At 38.0% G+C, this 19,043-nt stretch overlaps 1 protein-coding gene across 2 annotated transcripts in view; it reads left to right on the top strand.

Annotated features, from left to right (window-relative positions):
* Positions 1 to 19,043, top strand: part of SBNO1 (strawberry notch homolog 1) — a 55,544-nt gene that overhangs the window by 10,743 nt on the left and 25,758 nt on the right. For both annotated transcript variants that reach the window (XM_020901315.2, XM_020901316.2), the window contains exons 5-16: positions 3,430 to 3,530; positions 7,131 to 7,227; positions 8,589 to 8,749; positions 11,869 to 12,002; positions 12,186 to 12,276; positions 13,548 to 13,709; positions 14,676 to 14,811; positions 14,893 to 14,998; positions 15,131 to 15,284; positions 15,716 to 15,898; positions 16,707 to 16,804; positions 18,416 to 18,567. In XM_020901315.2, the coding sequence (XP_020756974.1) occupies positions 3,430 to 3,530; positions 7,131 to 7,227; positions 8,589 to 8,749; positions 11,869 to 12,002; positions 12,186 to 12,276; positions 13,548 to 13,709; positions 14,676 to 14,811; positions 14,893 to 14,998; positions 15,131 to 15,284; positions 15,716 to 15,898; positions 16,707 to 16,804; positions 18,416 to 18,567 (1,575 nt within the window). The remainder of the gene's footprint in view (positions 1 to 3,429; positions 3,531 to 7,130; positions 7,228 to 8,588; positions 8,750 to 11,868; positions 12,003 to 12,185; positions 12,277 to 13,547; positions 13,710 to 14,675; positions 14,812 to 14,892; positions 14,999 to 15,130; positions 15,285 to 15,715; positions 15,899 to 16,706; positions 16,805 to 18,415; positions 18,568 to 19,043) is intronic.

The raw sequence follows: 19,043 nt of genomic DNA on the forward strand, positions 1-19,043 counted from the left end.
GCTTCCTGCCTTTATTAAGATATGTCAGTGTGTTTTCAGGGGTTTACTTATGTCTTGAAAGAACTGAGCATGAAAGAGATGATGTCTGCATGACTCTCCTTCAAGGAAGCAAACATTGAGAAGCTTTGAGATAATGTGTGGAATTGAGAGGCTACATTAACACCATGAGATCTCAAGTTTTGTATATTGTGAATAGCTGGTTGACATTTTTCTCAGTTCTTTAAATCATTGCTTCTCAAACTTTATACCTATGAGTCACCTGGGGATCTTTTTATTAAAAAAAAAAATTATATATCTTGGCTGTGCTGAGTCGTCTTTGTTACTTACTGGCTTTCTCTGGTAGTGGCGAGCAGGGACTACTCTCTAGTGGCAGTGCTTAGGCTTCTCATTGGAGTAGCTTCTCTTGTTGCGGAGCACACACTTTACGGTGCTTGGGCTTCAGTAGTAGGGCTCTCAGACTCTAGGGTGTGGGCTCAGTAGCTGTGGCGCATGGGCTTAGTTGCCCATGGCATGTGGAATCTGCCCAGACCAGGAATCTAACCCATGTCCCCTGCATTGGCAGCCTGATATTAAACACTGGACTACCAGGGAAGTCGTTACCTGGGGATCTTGTTAAAAAACAGAATAAGATTCAATAGGTCCGGGATGGGGCCCAAGATTCTGCATTTCTAATGAACTTTTTAGAGTTGCTGTTACTGGTGGTCTCTGGACCATGCTTTAGGTAATGGGCTGATGCTTTGCTCCTTTAATTCCTATAGTTTTATGATCTTATCTGTCATTAGCTTCATTGCTTGTTGGTAGTTGTGTTTTTAGTACATTTTTTTTTAATGTATAAACTTTTATTGTAAAATAATTCACTATATTTTCTTTGAAGTGAGCACTCATAATATTTTTTAAATAATAGCTTTATTGAGGTAATTAACATACCATTGTGTCTTCTAAAGGGGTACAAGTCAGTGGATTTTAGTGTATTCACAAGACTTGTGCAACCATTAACACTAGGTAATCAAATATTTTAAGTGTAGGTTTAGATCTAAAAGAGAAAAAGCTCAACAATGGTTTGATCACTTTTTTTAGAAATTCATTTGTGTGTAAAGAATGTAAATTTTACAGTTAATTTTTCTTTATAGAGTGGCTTTTATTTATTGCTCAGTTATTTGACAAATAATTTTTTTTAAACAAATAATTTGCATATTTGTTTATTTTTGGCTGAATTGGGTGGCTTGCTGGATCTTAACTCCTAGACCAGGGATTGAATCTGTGCCCTTGGCAGTGAAAGCATGGAGTTCTACCACTGGACTGCTGAGGAATTCTCAACATGTGAACTCCTGAGGAGGATATTCTTTCCTTCCTTTCTCCATTGAGTTAAATAGTATTTGCCTGCCTGCCTGGTGATTTGTACGGATACATGTAACATCCTATTGGGCCCTTGGAATGAGGTTATAGATACTGAGTAGAGAGTTCCTCCTTCCACACAACTGCTTTATTTCCAGTTGTGGGAGATACATTTTAACGTCTGATGCAGACCGTATGTAATTTTGCAGCAGAATTGATTGCTTGGAAGTTCTAATGTCCTTGCATTTATGAAGTAGAGGACTGGGGGCATTCTGAAGGAATGGGCAGGGAGTGTTTGTAGAGTGATGCAGAACTAACATTGTCTCCAGTGACAAATGTAATAAAAAATATCAGATAATCTAATCTTTCTGTTTGAGTCCATACTGTTGTGCTTTATGGCGTAGTTTTACTCTCAAGATTACTGCCCTGAACTAACTGGAACCTGGCAACTTGATGCCCATTGAGAAATCGTTTTAACTCTATCTTAGGACTGATTTCCAACCTTTGTCATAGAGAACAGGACCATGATGACCCTGACCTAGCTGAGGTGCAGGGCAGCATCTGATCTGAAATGGCTCTTGGGAGACTTAGGGCTGATCAGCAGTTAGTGGAAGCTGCTTTTCATTAAAGTCTGGGTTTAATGAGGAGAAAGACTGCTGCTGTGCCATTGTGAGGAAAGAGTTTAGAGAGCAAAACAGGGTAGATTTGAAGCTGACCAAGTAATATCTAGTACAGTAACATCTACATCCAGTGTAACAATTTTTAAAAGACAGATGACTGCAAGTCAAGGCCATCCTTTTGTGGAAGCCTGAGAAATTGTCAGACTAGAGGAGGGATGAAAAAGAAACATGATAAGTGAATGCTGAAGATAAACTAACTTTTGTGTTGTAGGAGAGGGTCATTTTTTTATTGAAAGGGAAGAAAGATGAATGATGAAATGACAAAAAGCAAAGTTTTGCATGTTCTCTGTCTCTCTCGTCTTTTGTTTTTGGCTGCCCTGCGTAACTTGTGGGATCCTAGTTCCCCGACTAGAGATTGAACCCAGGCCCTCAGCAGTGAAAGCATGGAGTTCTAACCACAGGACCACCAGGAAATTCCCTGCCTGTTCTCTTCTGTCTCTTTATCTGTGTGGATATTGCCCCTTTTGCAGCCCTTAGCCCTTTGGGTTTCTCTTTGGATTCTGGTCTCTCAGTTGAGCTCCAGTCCTCTCTATGAAACTGTTCACTGGCTCTTCCACATTTACATTAAACAAATCTGTGTCCCCAAATTTAAATTTATTATTTCTGTACCAGCTTCTTTATCTTTCTAACAGTTTAATCCTAGTCATTGTGTAGTCCAAAGTGACAGGCCACCGAAGTATTCCCCATCTTTTGATAGAGTACATAAACAAGATGCTGATGCGTTCTCCTGATGCGATTTCCACACTGGTCTTGAGTGCTAGCACTGGGAGTGCTTCAGGGGTGGCTGGAAGCTGCTTACAGGGGTTCTGGGTCTCTCAAGCAGTTCTACTTCGATTGAGAGGTTCTGTTTTTAATGTTTAAAAGAGTTTGTTAACCACTAGTATAGAAGCCCAGGTTCTTTGGATCTTTTTTCTGAGGGAAGGAAGACCAGAGTTCCTTGATTTTTTTTTTTTTTTTTTTAATTTTTTTCCCCCTAATTAAAAGAAATGATTATTTTCCCTGGAAAGTTAGTAATTACCTCCAGATCAAGTGAGATTGAGTCTGTGTCTGTGATAACACCAGGTGTTGGGTTTTTTTTTTTTTTTTTTTTTAAGAACTAAGTGAAGTGTCTAAGAATAATGCTAGCCTTTGGTAATTGTTTTGAAATAAACTGCCAAATAGTGTTCTGGTTGAGGTGTCTTTTTGATAAATAGTTTTCAAATTTCCTGTGCACACATTTCTTTTTGTTTTCAATTCTTATCTGCATAATGACATGTAGCTTTGAATATTTTTATCCTAATGCTTAATTGGAAATAAGCAGATTTATATTCTTTGGTTTATGAAGTGGGTAAACTTTACTGAATTTTTTTTAAACTGTAAGAAAATTGTTTGAACAATATCTTGTTCTAAAATGTAAGTTGTCTCTCCTCATCAGCTGATGTAAGCAATGGCACAGTAAAGAAAGAGTCTTCTAATAAAGAAGTAGCAAGAATATGGATAAATGACATGAAAATGAGGAGTTTTTCCCCAACCATGGTGAGTTTCAAAAACTGTATCTCTATTTTTGTGTGGTATGAAAATACACTTGACTATACCCTTGGCTAAGTATATTTTTTAGGTGAAGGGGAGTGTCTCAGCCACATAAAGTAAGCATTAAACCTCACTGGAATAAACTAATGTGTTCTAAACAAGATGATTGTCACTTGCATATTTGATAGAGTATTACGTAAAATACTAACAGCTTTTTTATTGTGAATCTTGTCTGATAAGTAAAAAAGACTGTGGAGTTAACCAAAAGGATGTCATAGTTAGGTTCATTTTAGGATTGAGCATTATTATATAGCTAGTTATGAACTGTCAGATCACATAATGATTTAATTGTAAGCAATTACATGATAGCTTTTTTAAAATTTATTTCTAATTCTAGAATAATTGCTTTACAGTGTTGTGTTGGTTTCTGTCATACATCAACATGACTCAGCCATAGGTACACATATGTCCCTTCTCTCTTGAACCTCCCTCCACCTCCCTCCGCATATGATAACTTTTTTTATTACATTTTGAAAGTGCTGTATGCTTCAGGTAAATTGATACTATCAGTTCAGTTGCTCAGTCGTGTCCAACTCTTTGTGACCCCATGGACTGCAGCACACCAGGCTTCCCTGTCCATCACCAACTCCCAGAGTTTATTCAAACTCATGCCCAATGAGTCAGTGATGCCATCCAACCACCGCATCCTCTGTTGTCCCCTTCTCCCGCCTTCTGTCTTTCCCAGCATCAGGGTCTTTTCAAATGAGTTAGCTCTTCACATCAGGTGGCCAAAAGTATTGGAGTTTCAGCTTCAACATCAGTCTTTCGAATGAATATTGATGACTGATCTCCTTTAGGATGGACTGGTTGGATCTCCTTGCAGTCCAAGGGACTTTCAAGAGTCTTCTCCAACACCACAGTTCAAAAACATCAATTCTTTGGCGTTCAGCTTTCTTTATAGTCCAACTCTGACATCCATACATGACTACTGGAAAAACCATAGCCTTGACTAGAGGGACCTTTGTATGAAAAGGCAAAAAATTGATTCTATTCCTATATTTAATAATTGCAGTGTTTAACCCTGCCTCTGTGAAGTGGGTTTCTGGTTCCCCCTTTTAGTAATGTAATTTAACACCACGTGGTTTAAGTAGTAATACAAGGTACAGCAAGAGGTGCACTGTGATGCTTGCAATAAGGGTTATGAGTTTGGAGGAAGGTGAGACTCTGGTGGCCTGGTAGGAGTTCAGTTTATGGAGGAGGTGTCATGGAGTTGGGGTGTTGAGTATGGAGAAACTGAGAGGGCATATTAGGAAGGGAGCTGCAGCATCAGTAGGCACAGAGAAGGGATAGCTATGTGCTTAGGAGACTTGCCTTGGTTGTATTGGAATGGTTGATTGGGGGCTCTGTAGAAGGTCTTGCGTTTGTTGGACTTGGGACTTAGAGCAGCACCAGTGAGGGCCACTGGATGGAGGTAGAGGGGCTTGTTAGTGACTCAGGATGGATTGGGAAGAAGAAACAGGTTAGGTGGTTGTCAGGTGATCCAGAGAGGAAGTGACAAGGAACTAAACTTGAGGAATTTCAGAGGTGATTGGAAAAGGTAAGGGGGAAGAAAAACAGTAAGAAAATAAGAGGTGACTGTACATAACGATACCAGAGGATTGGTAAGACTGGGAATGGAATTTGGACTTGGAGGGACAGCAAAGCAACTTGTGCCTGAGGTTTTGAACAGGGACCGGGAGAATAAGTCCTGGCAGTATCAGTTTACATAGTAATTGTGTGCCAACAGCTTACTTGAAAGTTGATTTTTTTGAAAATAAGAATGTATTTTTCTTAAAGATTTTAGTGTTCAAGTTTCTAGTCCAGCCCATGTTGCCCGTAATATGTCAAAAGTTCTGTATTGTCCTAGTAGTTAAGTGACATCTAACAGATTGCAAACTGGTAGCTTGTGGACCAGAACCAATTGACATGTGTTTTGTTTGGCCTCCACATTATTTTGAAAAATCTTGAATGAGTTGCTAACACATAAAAATACCTAGAGTTGTAGTGAGCATCTACTGTGCATTAGTCACATGTTCCCCATGTGCCACAGTTTCTCTCCCCTTAATTTTGCTCCTTCACCCTAAGCTTGGTGTCAGTTGCCACTTTGCATCCAGCTGGCTTAGAAATATTACTTGTCTGGTCCCTGAATTTTGTGACCAGCTAATCCTCCAATTATATCTGTGGTAAGAAAATTTTTTTAAGGTAGAGGGAGAAGGGAGGCTGGTCATTTAGTATAGTGTATATTCCTGTTTTATAGATGAAGAAGAGGTGCAAAGAGGGGGTAGGGAGGACTGAGGATGTAGTGATTTGCCCAAGGCTACACAAATTCAGCAGAATTGGGGTTTGTGTCTGTTTCTTTGGCCAGCCCCATTTGGTCTGTTATTTCTGAAACTGGGTTTCATTTTGGCATACTTTCTGAGAATATTCAGTTTTCTTGACTTTTTTTTCCTAAAGGACTTCATGGGTTGATGTTGGCTGAATGTTTATCTATCACCTCCCTATTCCTTCCCACATTTATTGAGTATCTGTGTGTCATCATATTCTGCTCTAGATTAAGTAAAAATAAGTAAAATATAAATGAAACAAAAGAGAAGCCTGATCTTACCTTTTAATACCATCTTATCCTTGGCATTACCTGTATGTCCTAACTGGGTTTTCTCTTTGTCTTTCTCCTCCTTTCCTTGGTATACTGGGTCTCACAGCTTCTCCCTGCATTCTTCCTTGATTAAGCCCTCATTCATAAAGAGCTTCCCTTTATGGTTTGCTGGTAGTGAAAAGAAACTTTTTTAGGACTTCCTATCCCCTATTTCTCCCTGTCTCTACCATTCTAAGATTCTGTAGAGGAATACAAGGTACATGGCTATATTGGCCATTCACTCACTTTGCCTGGGACTGTGTGGGCTTCTGCTGGTCTGCTGTTCTCCTGGTGTAGTTACTAATAACTCGTCATTTTACTCTGAGATGTGCCAGTGTTTGGAGAGTAGATGATGTGGTATTGTTTTTGTGTCTGTGGAGACACAGACTTCTGAAATAAATTTTGTGTTTCAGAAGAACATTTAAACTCCTGAGTTTTCTGGGGTTTTGGTTTTAGGACCCAAGGGAAAGAAAACAGATAGAGGTGAACTGAAAAGAGGGTGGGAGTGAGACTTAAAGCGAGTTCCTGCCCATGAGATTGTAGAATGTGCTGCTGGGGTTCAGCCACCTTTTTTCTCCAAACCTCTTGTTCTTTCTGTTCTTGGAATTGGAATGAAGAGTGAGGACTGGAGGTTAAAGAGACATCTGGGCATCATGGAGGCTGGTGGGCAGTGTTGAAAGGGAAACTGGTTTGAGAAGGTGGTGGAACCCTGTGGTGATCCATGTGTGTGTTTGTGATGATATCATATCACAGATTGTCTGTGCTCATCATTGGAGATGCAGGGAAGCCATAGAGTATGACCTAGATTTTAGGAACTATAGAATGGCATGTCCTGCTTCCAAGATGAAGATAGTGGGTATTCCTCCAAAAGAGTATTTCTGTGTGTTGGTTGGGCCTCTATTCTCTGGACTTTTGCTCTCTCTGTGTTACAGAAGGTCCCTGTTGTGAAAGAGGAAGATGAACCAGAAGAAGAAGATGAAGAAGAAATGGGTCATGCGGAAACCTATGCAGAGTATATGCCAATAAAATGTATGTCTTTGAGATTTGTTAAAATAATGAACTTCTAGGTTCTTTTTAAACTTAAATAACTTTTCCCCACACATTGTTACCTATTAGGATCTGTCCACCTTGGGTACCTCAGGATTTGATAGGTATGAGCTGTGTATGAATATGTTTTAAACTGTAATATGTTTTAAAATAGCTACATGAAAATTCTACTGTGAGTTTTAATTTTCCTACACAAATTTCGAACTTTAGTTTGGAATGAAGTCTTTTAAAACCAAGAGTAAAAAAGCTTTTTCCTTTCAAGTTAATTTTGCTCATATCAGCAGTGATTATAAAATCAGAGTAAATTACAGAGATGTAAACATATATCTCAGCATTATAGTTTATACAGCTTATCTAAAACAAGCTGTAAAAGCATGGGAATCTTAAAATGTGCTATTTGAATTCAGTGGTTTAAATTAACACCATTTCTTTCTCTTCCGCACAAGGACCGTGATTCAGTTTTTGGGTTTTTTTTTTTAAGTGGCCAGTATATTAAGTTGGAAACTAGTAATTTTTAGTTTATATATAAATTTTTTCACGTTTTCATTTTCTGAGGGTAATAAGATGGGAAAATCTATGGCTAAAATTTGTTTGTCATACACTCTGGATTTCTATAAAAAGTCACTAATAAGACGACTTAAACTAAAAATCTGTTTACCAACTGTATATGGATTCCAGGTCCCATACTTTCTGGATCATTTAAAATGAACTTAATCTAGGAGTATGCTACTACTGGAGAACCTGGTGGTATGAATTGAGATGGTATTTTTCTAGATCTTTTTAATCAGCAGGTCTCTTTTTATAAATTTATTTATTTTACTATCTTTTTAACTAGAGGATAGTTACTTTACAATGTTGTGTTGGTTTCTGCCATATGATGTGAATCAGCCATGCTATCTACGCTTAATCACTCAGTCATGTCTGACTCTGCGACCCTATGGACTGTAGCCTTCTAGGCTCCTCTGTCCCTGGGATTCTCCAGGCAAGAATACTGGAGTGGGTTGCCATGCCCTCCTCCAGTGGATCTCCCCAACCCAGGGATTGAACCCAGGTCTCCTGCATTGCATGCTTTACCGTGTGAGCCACCAGAGAAGCCCAGTCAGCCATGAATCTCTGTGAACCCCCTCCCTGTTGAGCCCCCCCCCCCACAAGTCTCTGTTTAAACCATAGGTAGTTGGTAAGTAAGTTAACATTAGTTAAATTTAAGTAGTACCTAGGATCCCAGGGTGTATAGTTACTTACATTTCTCTATCAGAGGAGAAGTGCTATAATATTTTATGATAAGAGTAGAAGTGTTACTACTCAGAATAATTAAAATGAAGTATTTTTAAACTTTTGTTTAGTAAAAATTGGTCTACGTCACCCAGATGCTGTAGTTGAGACTAGTTCTTTATCCAGTGTTACTCCTCCTGATGTTTGGTACAAGACATCTATTTCTGAAGAAACCATTGATAATGGCTGGTTATCAGCATTACAGCTTGAAGCAATTACTTATGCAGCCCAGGTAAGCCATAATATTTTATAACTATGTACAGGTTTTATCTTTAATCTTAGTTCACAATATAGACTTGTTTTAATTCAAAGTTAAGTTTTCCTTGAATGAAAAACTTGTGAATGTGATTTTTTTTTTTTAGTTTTATGTATTAGAAAATGAAAAGGATAGCATGGATTTGGTGACTACATTTATAGTGGAAATGATAAATTGTCATAGCCTTTCTGGGATTCACTAGGAGCATGTATTAAAATTAAAAATGCCTATATCCTTTGACCTAACAGTTCCATTACTGGGAGTCTGTTTCATGGAACTATTAGATAAGAACATACATATCAGGCTATTTGTTGCAGCTTTTTCCTCCTAGAGACTGAAAGCTAGAAAAGATTTGAAAGCTCACACCCTTGGGGAGTGATTGAATAAACTTTGGTATTACCATATGGGTGTTGTACCAGCTTTTATCTTACACCAGTTGTTTTGAGAGGATTTCTGATATACTCCATTTTTGTAAAACAAATAGGCAGCCATCCACTATATTTATGTGTTATGAAAAGGTTTGTATTTGATTGTATAGACATTGAAAAATTATGGAAGAATGCTCACCAGTTTGTTAGCTTCAGTTACCTGCTACACGCAAGGGTAGCAAGGAAGAAAAACAAAGTCAGATCTCAAAGTTAGGGCAGATTTGGTTCCAAACCACCACAGTACAGCAAACATTGTATAAAATGAGTCACATGGACTTTTTTGTCTCCTGGTGCATGTAAAACTTAGTGTTAACACTATGATGTCTGTTAAGTGTGCAATAGCATTATGTCCCCCCCAAAATATATATACATTAATTTAGAAATAATGCTAAAAAATGCCAATCATCACTTGAGACTTCAGCAAATTGTAATCTTTTTGCTAGTGCAAGGTCTTGGCGTTGGTGTTAATGGCTGCTGACTGATCAGAATGGTGGCTGCTAAAATTTGGGGTGGCTATGGCAGGTTTTTAAAATGAGACCGCAGTGAGGTTTGCTGCATTGATTTCCTCTTCTTTTCATTAACCATTTCTCTGTAGCAATGCAGTGCTGTTTGATGACATTTTACCCACAGTGGAACTTCTTTCAGAATTGGAGTCAGTCCTCAAACTGGGCCACTGCTTCGTCAACTGAGTTTATGTGATAGTCTAGATCCTTTGTTGTCATTTCAACAATCTTCACAGCATTTTCATCAGGAGTAGGTTCCATCTCAAGCATCTACTTTCTCCGTTGAAGTCTTGAACTGCTCAAAGTCATCCATGAGCGTTGGAGTCATCTTCCAAACTTCTGTTAATGTTGATAGTTTGACCTCTCCCATGAATCATGAATGTTCTTACTGGCATCTAGAATGGTGACTCCTTTTTCAGAAGGTTTTCAATTGATTTTGTCCAGATCATTAGAAGAGTCACTATTTCTGGCAGTTACAGCCTTACAAAATGTGTTTCTTAAAGAGTAAGACTTGAAAGTTGAAATTACTCTTGGGTTCATGGACTATAGAATGGCTGTTGTGTTATAAAACGGGCATGAAAGTGACATTGATGTCATTGTGTGTCTCCATCAGAGCTCTTGGGTACATCATCAGTGAGCAGTATTACTTTGAAAGGAATCTTTTATTCTGAGCAGTAGCCTTCAACAGTGGCTTTCGTATATTCAGTAAACCATGTTGTAAACAGATGTACTGCTCTGTTGTTCCACTTGTCGACCACAGGCAGCATAGATTGAGCATAATTCTTAAGGACCCTAGGAGTTTTGGAATGGGAAATGAGCATTGGCTTTAGATTCAGGTCACTAGCTGCATTAACCCCTCATAAGTCAGCCTGTCCTCTGAAGCTTTGAAGCCAGGCGTTGATTGACTTCTCTTAAGCTGTGAATACCCTAGATGGCATCTTCTTCAAATAGAAGGCTGTTTCATCTACATTGGAAATCGGTTGTTTAATGTTGCCACTTTTACCCTATTATCTTCTGGATAACTTGGTTTAGCTTCTACATCAGCACTTGCTGTTTCTCCTTGTGCTTATGTTATGGAGAAGACTCCTTAAACGTCATGATCCAGCCTCTACTAGCTTCTGCAGCTCTCACCTGTCTGTCTTCATAGAATTGAAGAGAGAATCCAGGCCCTGCTCTGGATTAGGCTTTGGCTGAAGAGAATCTTATGGCTGGTTTGGTCTTCTGTCTCAGCCACTAAAAGTTTAATATCAGTAATAAGGCTAGTTTTCTTTCTTATTGTTTGTTCACTGAAGTAGCACTTTTATTTTCCTTTAAGACCTTTTTCTTTTCACAACTTGGCTGTTTGGAGCAAGAGGCCTAGTGTTCAGCCTGTTGTGGCTTTCAACACCCCTTCCTTACATTATAATCATTTCTAGGGAAGACCCCTGGCTTCCCAGTGGTTAAGCCTCTGTACTTCCAATACACAGGCTGTGGGTTCGATCCCTGGTCAGAGAACTAAGATTCCACATGCCCTGCGGTCTGGCCTTTAAAATAAAATAATCATTTCTAGCTGTTGATTTAAAGTGAGAGACATGGTAGCCCTTCCTTCTACTTGAATGCTTAAAGAATCCATTGTAGAGTTGTTAATTGATCTAATTTCAGTACTGTTGTGTCTCGGGAAATAGGCCAAAGGAGAAGGAGAAAGATGGGGGAAATGGTCAGTGAGTGAAGCAGTCACAGTACACACAGTGTTTATTAATTATGGGCAAAGTTCATGGCACCCTGTCAGAATAGTAACATCAAAGATCACTCATCACAGATCACAGTAGCAAACATAATAATAATAACATAGTTTGAAGTATTACGAGAATTACCAAAATGTGATACAGACATGAAGTGAGCAAATGCTTTTGGAAAAATGGCACCAATAAGATTGCTTGATACAGCATTTCTGTCAATTCATTTAAAAAAAAAAAATGCTGTTTACCCGAAGTGCAGTTAACAGTGCATGCCGCAAAATGAAACAAGATATTCCTGTATAGTGAATATAGTTTCCATACTAAGCTAACTGTATTTCATTTGTATCAAAATAGACAGTGTTAATATATTGCTAAAATACTATATGAGGAACCAGTCACCAAAATATCTAAAGGAATAGATTAATTACCAGCGTTTCCTTTTTCAGCAACATGAAACGTTCCTACCTAATGGAGATCGTGCCGGCTTCTTAATAGGCGATGGTGCTGGTGTAGGAAAAGGAAGGACAATAGCAGGAATCATCTATGAAAATTATTTGTTGAGTAGAAAACGGGCTTTGTGGTAAGTGCTAAAGATTATCGGAACTTTGTTTGCAAATGATCCAGCATATGGGGATGGGTCTTAATGAGTAGGTGTATTTTTTTAGAAGTGTCAAGGCCTGATTTTATTTATTCCCAAATACTGCTAGAATGATAGGATTTGCATTTAATTTGTGTATTTTTCTTTTCCCTTTCTTTTTTGTAGGTTCAGTGTTTCAAATGATTTAAAGTATGATGCTGAAAGAGATTTGAGGGATATTGGAGCAAAAAACATTTTGGTCCATTCATTGAATAAGGTATGAAAGTCTTCTATTCAGTTGTTCATTCAGTAAATATCTGTGAGGCAAGAATGATAGTTTCCACTTGGTAGGGTTGTTAAGAGGATTAAATGAGTTATTTCACAACAAGTATAGTGAGTGCTAGCCACAGTTGTTAATTTTTGGTTTAGATAATGTGCCAGGTAGGGATATGTAATGGCAAATAAAATAGGCATTGTCTCTTTTTATGGAGTTTATTCTCTCAGTCTTCAGGGTTTTTTTTTTCATTTGTTGTTTCTGTTTATAAAACTACTATTTATGGATGAAACCAATACAGTGAGTATAAGAGTGCAGTATAATAAAGCTGTATGGGCAGGTAGTGTGTCCTTTGCATCATGAATTGTGATTTGGAGACTGGTTTAGATAATTTGTATATTCAATGAACTTGTATACCTGTACCTGTGTTCATGTTAAAACAGTTCTGTCATGTGGAAGAAAAGATGTTTCGTTTTCTAGAAGCACAGTTTAATGTTCATTTAGCGAGTTTTTATTGGCCTCCTGCTAGGCACCAATTCCTGGAGTCACAGGGGTAGACTAGACACACCTAGTTCCTGCAGGCACTTCTCTGCTAGGCCTTTGACAGTGAGTAAATGTACATCTGGTCCTAAGTGAGTAAATGTACAGGCTAGTGCTAAGTTGCTTCAGTGTTGCTCCGCCTGCCCATCAGTGACTTTTTTTGGGATGAGGTTTACTGAATGGGTTGGTAGGTAAAAAAGTATTGTATCTTGGATGATTACCAGCAGTTCAAAACTAAAACATGTAATGGGCATCTAGAAATATTTTTAATTTAATTTCTGAGTCAGTATAATTGAGGAGGGCTGCAGTAACTATTGATCATAATTCTTATATATCCCTCAGATCTTAATTACAATCCTTTGCATATAGAAAATGCATAGTATATATTGGTAGAATGAATATTGTGCCTTTTTCTTGGGGAGAGTTTGGTTTGTAATGTTTTTTGAGGATAGACTGAAAATTGGATCCTTATACATTAATTGTGTATATATATACACACATGTGTGTGTATGTATGTATGCACTTGTGTGTGAGAAATTTTGTGTATGAACTTAAGAGGTCCTTTGACTTTCCTCAAGCCCATCATGGTACCATCGTTTCCCTGCTGTATAGATTTGGGTGGGATCAATAACTTCAGAGACAAAAGTGTATTGGTATCATTTCCCTGCTGTATATATTTGGGTGGAATAAATATTTCAGAGATGTGTATTAAGTTCTTCTCTTTTCTTTTTCAGTTTAAATATGGAAAAATTTCTTCCAAACATAATGGGAGTGTGAAGAAGGGTGTTATTTTTGCTACCTATTCTTCCCTTATTGGTGAAAGTCAGTCTGGTGGTAAATATAAGACGAGGTTAAAACAACTTCTACATTGGTGCGGTGATGACTTCGATGGAGTGGTATCCTTTGCAACAAATTTTATATTTTTTAATGACATGAAAGTTAATGTAATACATGGGAATTCTGAAGTTTAATAAGACTGCTGGAATGAGAGCTTTAATGATTACATAGCTTGCAGGGAGTCAGATAGTTGATTCTGCTTTGTAGCTGTCATATATGAGGCCACTGTTTAAGTTCCTGCTTTAGGAAAATGTTAATAGGTATGGGACATGCTGAATTTGCAGCCTTAAAATAGAATGTGGACCTAAATACCCAGAAGTACTCAGCTTTGTAAGATTTGTAACAGATTAGTATGATTGGAGCCAATGGTTCTAATGGAGTGGTGGACCCAAGAACTGTATCATTGCTAGCAAAATGGCAGAATTCATCTAGCATCAAAGTTGTCCTGCTAGAGCTTTGGCACCTAGTGATGTCTGAAGAATTTGCAAAACTCCTTTCAGCCACCTGAAGGACAGTGTAACAGCAGTTAATCCAAAAGAAAAACCACAGGCCCTCACCAATCCCCCATTTGATTTAAGCAGCCTTCATTTTCCAGTAGTAACTTTTTTTTGTATCTAGAAAAAGAGTTAAATGTCTAGTTAAGATTAGTGCCAAATTCAGTGAATGCCTCTGTGGCTAGCGTGGTGGCAGGTATCAAGGAGAAGAATCACACAGAGGGCTTTATTTATATTTGTAACTTTAAAAAAGAAAACAGTCTGCAGCAGATACAGTAAAATGTTAAGGTTTGATGAAACCAGATGATAGGTATATGGGTGCTAGTGAAAAAACAAAGTTCATGTGCAGGGGCTTGTTACCAACAGCATCTCTTCCCCCTGATAATCATGATTTATTTTCACTCCAGAATTTTTTAACTCTTTGGGACTCTTGCATGTTTGCCCAGGCCTCAAGGAAATAAAAGCTAAGTCTTTCTGAGATTAGAGACACTTGGTACTAAAGTGACATGTTCCTTAATTTATTCTTTACAGATAGTTTTTGATGAATGTCATAAAGCAAAAAACTTATGTCCTGTTGGTTCTTCAAAGCCAACCAAGACAGGCTTAGCAGTTTTAGAACTTCAGAACAAATTGCCAAAAGCCAGAGTTGTCTATGCTAGTGCCACTGGTGAGTTATTTAAAAGATAAAGGTATCTTTTTACGTGTTATTTTTTTCAGCTGTAATATGTTTTGTTTGGGTGTTTTTCAGGTGCTTCTGAACCACGAAATATGGCCTATATGAACCGTCTTGGAATATGGGGTGAGGGAACTCCATTTAGAGAATTCAGTGACTTTATTCAGGCAGTAGAACGGAGGTAATGCAATTTACAGTGTACATTATTTGTTCTCAGCAATCTAAAAGAGATATTATTGCTAAAATCTCTTCCATGTATGTTAAAGCTCTACTATATTTAATGATAGTTACTGTGTGTTTTAATTTTATTCAGAGGTGTTGGTGCCATGGAAATAGTTGCTATGGATATGAAGCTTAGAGGAATGTACATTGCTCGACAGCTGAGCTTTACTGGAGTGACCTTCAAAATTGAGGAAGTTCTTCTTTCTCAGAGCTATGTTAAAATGTATAACAAAGCAGTCAAACTGGTGAGCCTTTTTTCCTTAACTCCTAGTATTTTTAATGTACCTGATGATGTTTTTGTTAGTTTTGTCCAGTGTAATGTTTGTCAGCTCACAGTATATATCTGCCGTAAAACAGCAGATAAATCACTGGATCCTGTATTTTCCCAATTTTCTCTGTTACAGTAACTTAAAAGAAATAACCATTTATAGCATAGCGTGCATAGCTTTAAAAATCAACTTAAGTGTTTCCTAAAATTACTGTATTAGTTAATAGGAATTTTGAGACAGCTCTGTGTGAATGTCCTAAAAAACATTTGTTTAGAGGTTCCCAAGATACTGAAAGTGCTTCATTGAATTAATGTTAAATGTATCATACACATTCTTTTGATTGAATTAGTCATATTGAAGTAAATCACAGTCGAAGATTGAAATATCTGTTGATTGTGTGCCTTCAGTGGGTCATTGCTCGAGAGCGGTTTCAGCAAGCTGCAGATCTTATTGATGCTGAGCAGAGAATGAAGAAATCCATGTGGGGTCAGTTCTGGTCTGCTCACCAGAGATTTTTCAAATACTTGTGCATAGCGTCCAAAGTTAAAAGGGTTGTGCAGCTAGCTCGAGAAGAAATCAAGAATGGAAAAGTAAGTTGGAGAATGCATTAACAGATGCGATTTTGGTTTTGTGTTGTAATCTTTTGGATGTTGAGGTTTTCTACTTATAAAAACCTTTGCTTCTAAAGGATAGTTGAAAGAGTATTAACAGTGAGACTTTAAAAAATGCATTTTTATGACAATAAAAGCAATATGTATTTATAAAGAATTTGGATAGCTCAAAAAGATATAAACAAATAAACATCACTATAACTTGGCTATCCATAGATGTAACCACTGATAGCATGGATATATAATACTTTAAAGGTTTTTCTTTTTTGGCGAATATATATCTACTTAAAGCACAAAAAACTGGAGCAGGGGCTTCAGTAGTGTTCACCTCTGTAATACTATCACCTGGCTGTGTTTTACATATAGCGCATTTCAAATATGCAAAATAAGACATTGGTACACATGTACAAAATGGGTAATTATTGTTTGAAACCTTTTTTAATTTATTTATTTTTGACTGTGCTGTGTGTGTGTTGCTGCACGGGCTTTTCTCTGGTTGCATTGCTTGGGCTTCTCGTTGCCATGACTTCTCTTGTTATGGAGCATGGACTCTAGGGCATGTGGGTTTCAGTAGTTGTGGTGCAAGGGCTTAGTTGCTCTGTGGCATGTGGGATCCTCCTGGATCAGGGATCGAACCCATGTCTGCTACATTGGCAAGTGGATTCTTTACCACGGAGCCACCAGGGAAGCCTTGAAATCTTTTTTAAAAACTAAGTGTAAAATATGTTGTAAGAAACCACATATCTATTTTTATTTATAATTAATAGCATTCTTTTTTTCCCTCCAGTGTGTTGTAATTGGTCTGCAGTCTACCGGAGAAGCTAGAACATTAGAAGCCTTGGAAGAGGGCGGGGGAGAATTGAATGATTTTGTTTCAACTGCCAAGTAATGTTTACGGTTTTGAGTCTTTACTAAGATTAGTTTAAATGTTAGCATTTCCTGGAGGCAAAATTTTTGCCTTTTAAATTTAAGTTTTTCTGATCTGAGTTTTCATAATCCTGTGTATCCATAGCAATATATCTTGAAAAACAGTAACATAGAAATACTGAAATGTTAAGTATTTTAACATTATATGTCTAGTATTTGGACTAATGGAAGGACTTGATTTCTGTTTTGTACATCTTGGGATTCTGACAGCTTGGTTTAAGTTTCAGTTTTGTTTTGGCTTTGCGTATTTGAAACCGCCAGTATCCTAATGGTTTCATTTAGTCCAGTTTATTATGCTTTAGTGTAAACACTGCAGATAATCCTTGAAAAGTCAAAAGAATTTTAAGAAAGGCTTTAGACGTTATTTTTTGCTTTGCTTAACCAGACAGTTCCAACTCTGGGAGTAAAATTAGTAAAATAACTTTTGTCACCGTGCTGTCTTTTGCCTTAGGGGATACATTCAAGTGGCTCCTTTTAAGACATAATTTAAAGCTCCTTTAAATGCAGAGCATGCACCTGCCAATCTGTATCTTGCCTTGTACTGCCTCTGAGATGATAGGTACTGCATGGCTAGTGCAACAGTTGAAATGGCTACTCCAGTATGAGATGACCTTCAAGTATGAAATATGCATCAAGTTTCAAAGACTTAAGGAAATAGAATGTAAAACATTTCATTGTAACATTTTATAGTGACAAGTTGTTTTCTGTAACTTTTAGATGTAGCTCCTGGAAGTGAAAGTCGCTCAGTCCTGTTTGACTCTTTGTGACCCCATGGACTGTATAATCTATGGAATTCTCTAGGCCAGAATATTGGAGTGGGTAGCCTTTCCCTTCTCCAGGGGATCTTTCCAATCCAGGGGTTGAACCCAGGTCTCCCGCATTGCAGGCAGATTCTTTGCCAGCTGAGCCAAGAGGGGAACCCACGAATACTGGAGTGGATGGCCTATCCCTTCTCCAGTGGATCTTCCTGACCCAGTAATTGAACTGGGGTCTCCTGCATTGCAGGCGGAATTTTTACCAACTGAGCTATCAGGGAAGCCATAATGCAGCTCCTAGAAAGTGTAAAAGTTGTGTTTGGTTTGCATTATATTTCAGTTGAATAGTCTTGCCTAGAGTACTGAAATTCTTCTGACTTGGATTATCAGTATCTTGTAAGATTGAATAAACTTTTGTTTTTGTTTTTTAGTAAGACATAGATTTGATTATTTTTAACTCTTTCACATACCTGAAAATGGAAATATATGTGAAATAAATTGGTTAAAGGGTTGTTAAAGTCCTTTACATTCAGAGTCCAGCTGTTCGGAATCACCTTTTGACTCAGTCCCTTATGTTAATTGTTCCACATGGAGTCCTCCTGTGCTGCAGCATTTCTGAAAAAGAAACCATTGGTGTTGAGTTTCCAAGCTGGCTTTATAATTATGTGGAGCTAACCTACTTGTGGTATCCAGTTTGGAGATGCTGCTAATAAAGTGTACTTATTTTAAGCAAATACTTTCAGTAGTATTTTATATATAATAATTTTGCACATTGAGCCACTGACTGTCACTTTTTTATCTCTTCTACAAACAGAGGAGTGTTACAGTCACTTATTGAAAAACACTTCCCTGCTCCGGACAGAAAAAAGCTTTATAGTTTGCTGGGAATTGATTTGACAGCTCCAAGTAACAGCAGTTCACCAAGAGATAGTCCTTGTAAGGAAAATAAAACAAAAAAGCGGAAAGGTGGGTACTTTTCCTTTAAATGGTGCTGGAAGTAATATAAACTTGAGCATTTTGATGCAAGCTGTATTTCGGGCATGTACTGCCTTCAAAAGATGCTTACTCCTTGGAAGGAAAGTTATGACCAACTTAGACAGCATATTAAAAAGCAGAGACATTACTTTGTCAGCAGAGATCCGTCTAGTCAAGGCTATGGTTTTTCCAGTGGTCGTGTATGGATGTGAGAGCTGGACTATAAAGAAAGCTGAGCGCCGAAGAATTGATACTTTTGAACTGTGGTGTTGGAGAAGACTCTTGAGAGTCCCTTGGACTGCAAGGAGATCCAACCAGTCCATCCTAAAGGAGATCAGTCCTGGGTGTTCATTGGAAGGACTGATGTTGAAGCTGAAACTCCAATACTTTGGCCACCTGATGTGAAGAGCTGACTCCATTGAAAAGACCCTGATGCTGGGAAAGATTGAGGGCAGGAGAAGAAGGGG

This window comes from Odocoileus virginianus, chromosome 12 (assembly GCF_023699985.2).
Source record: "Odocoileus virginianus isolate 20LAN1187 ecotype Illinois chromosome 12, Ovbor_1.2, whole genome shotgun sequence".
NCBI lineage: Eukaryota > Metazoa > Chordata > Mammalia > Artiodactyla > Cervidae > Odocoileus > Odocoileus virginianus.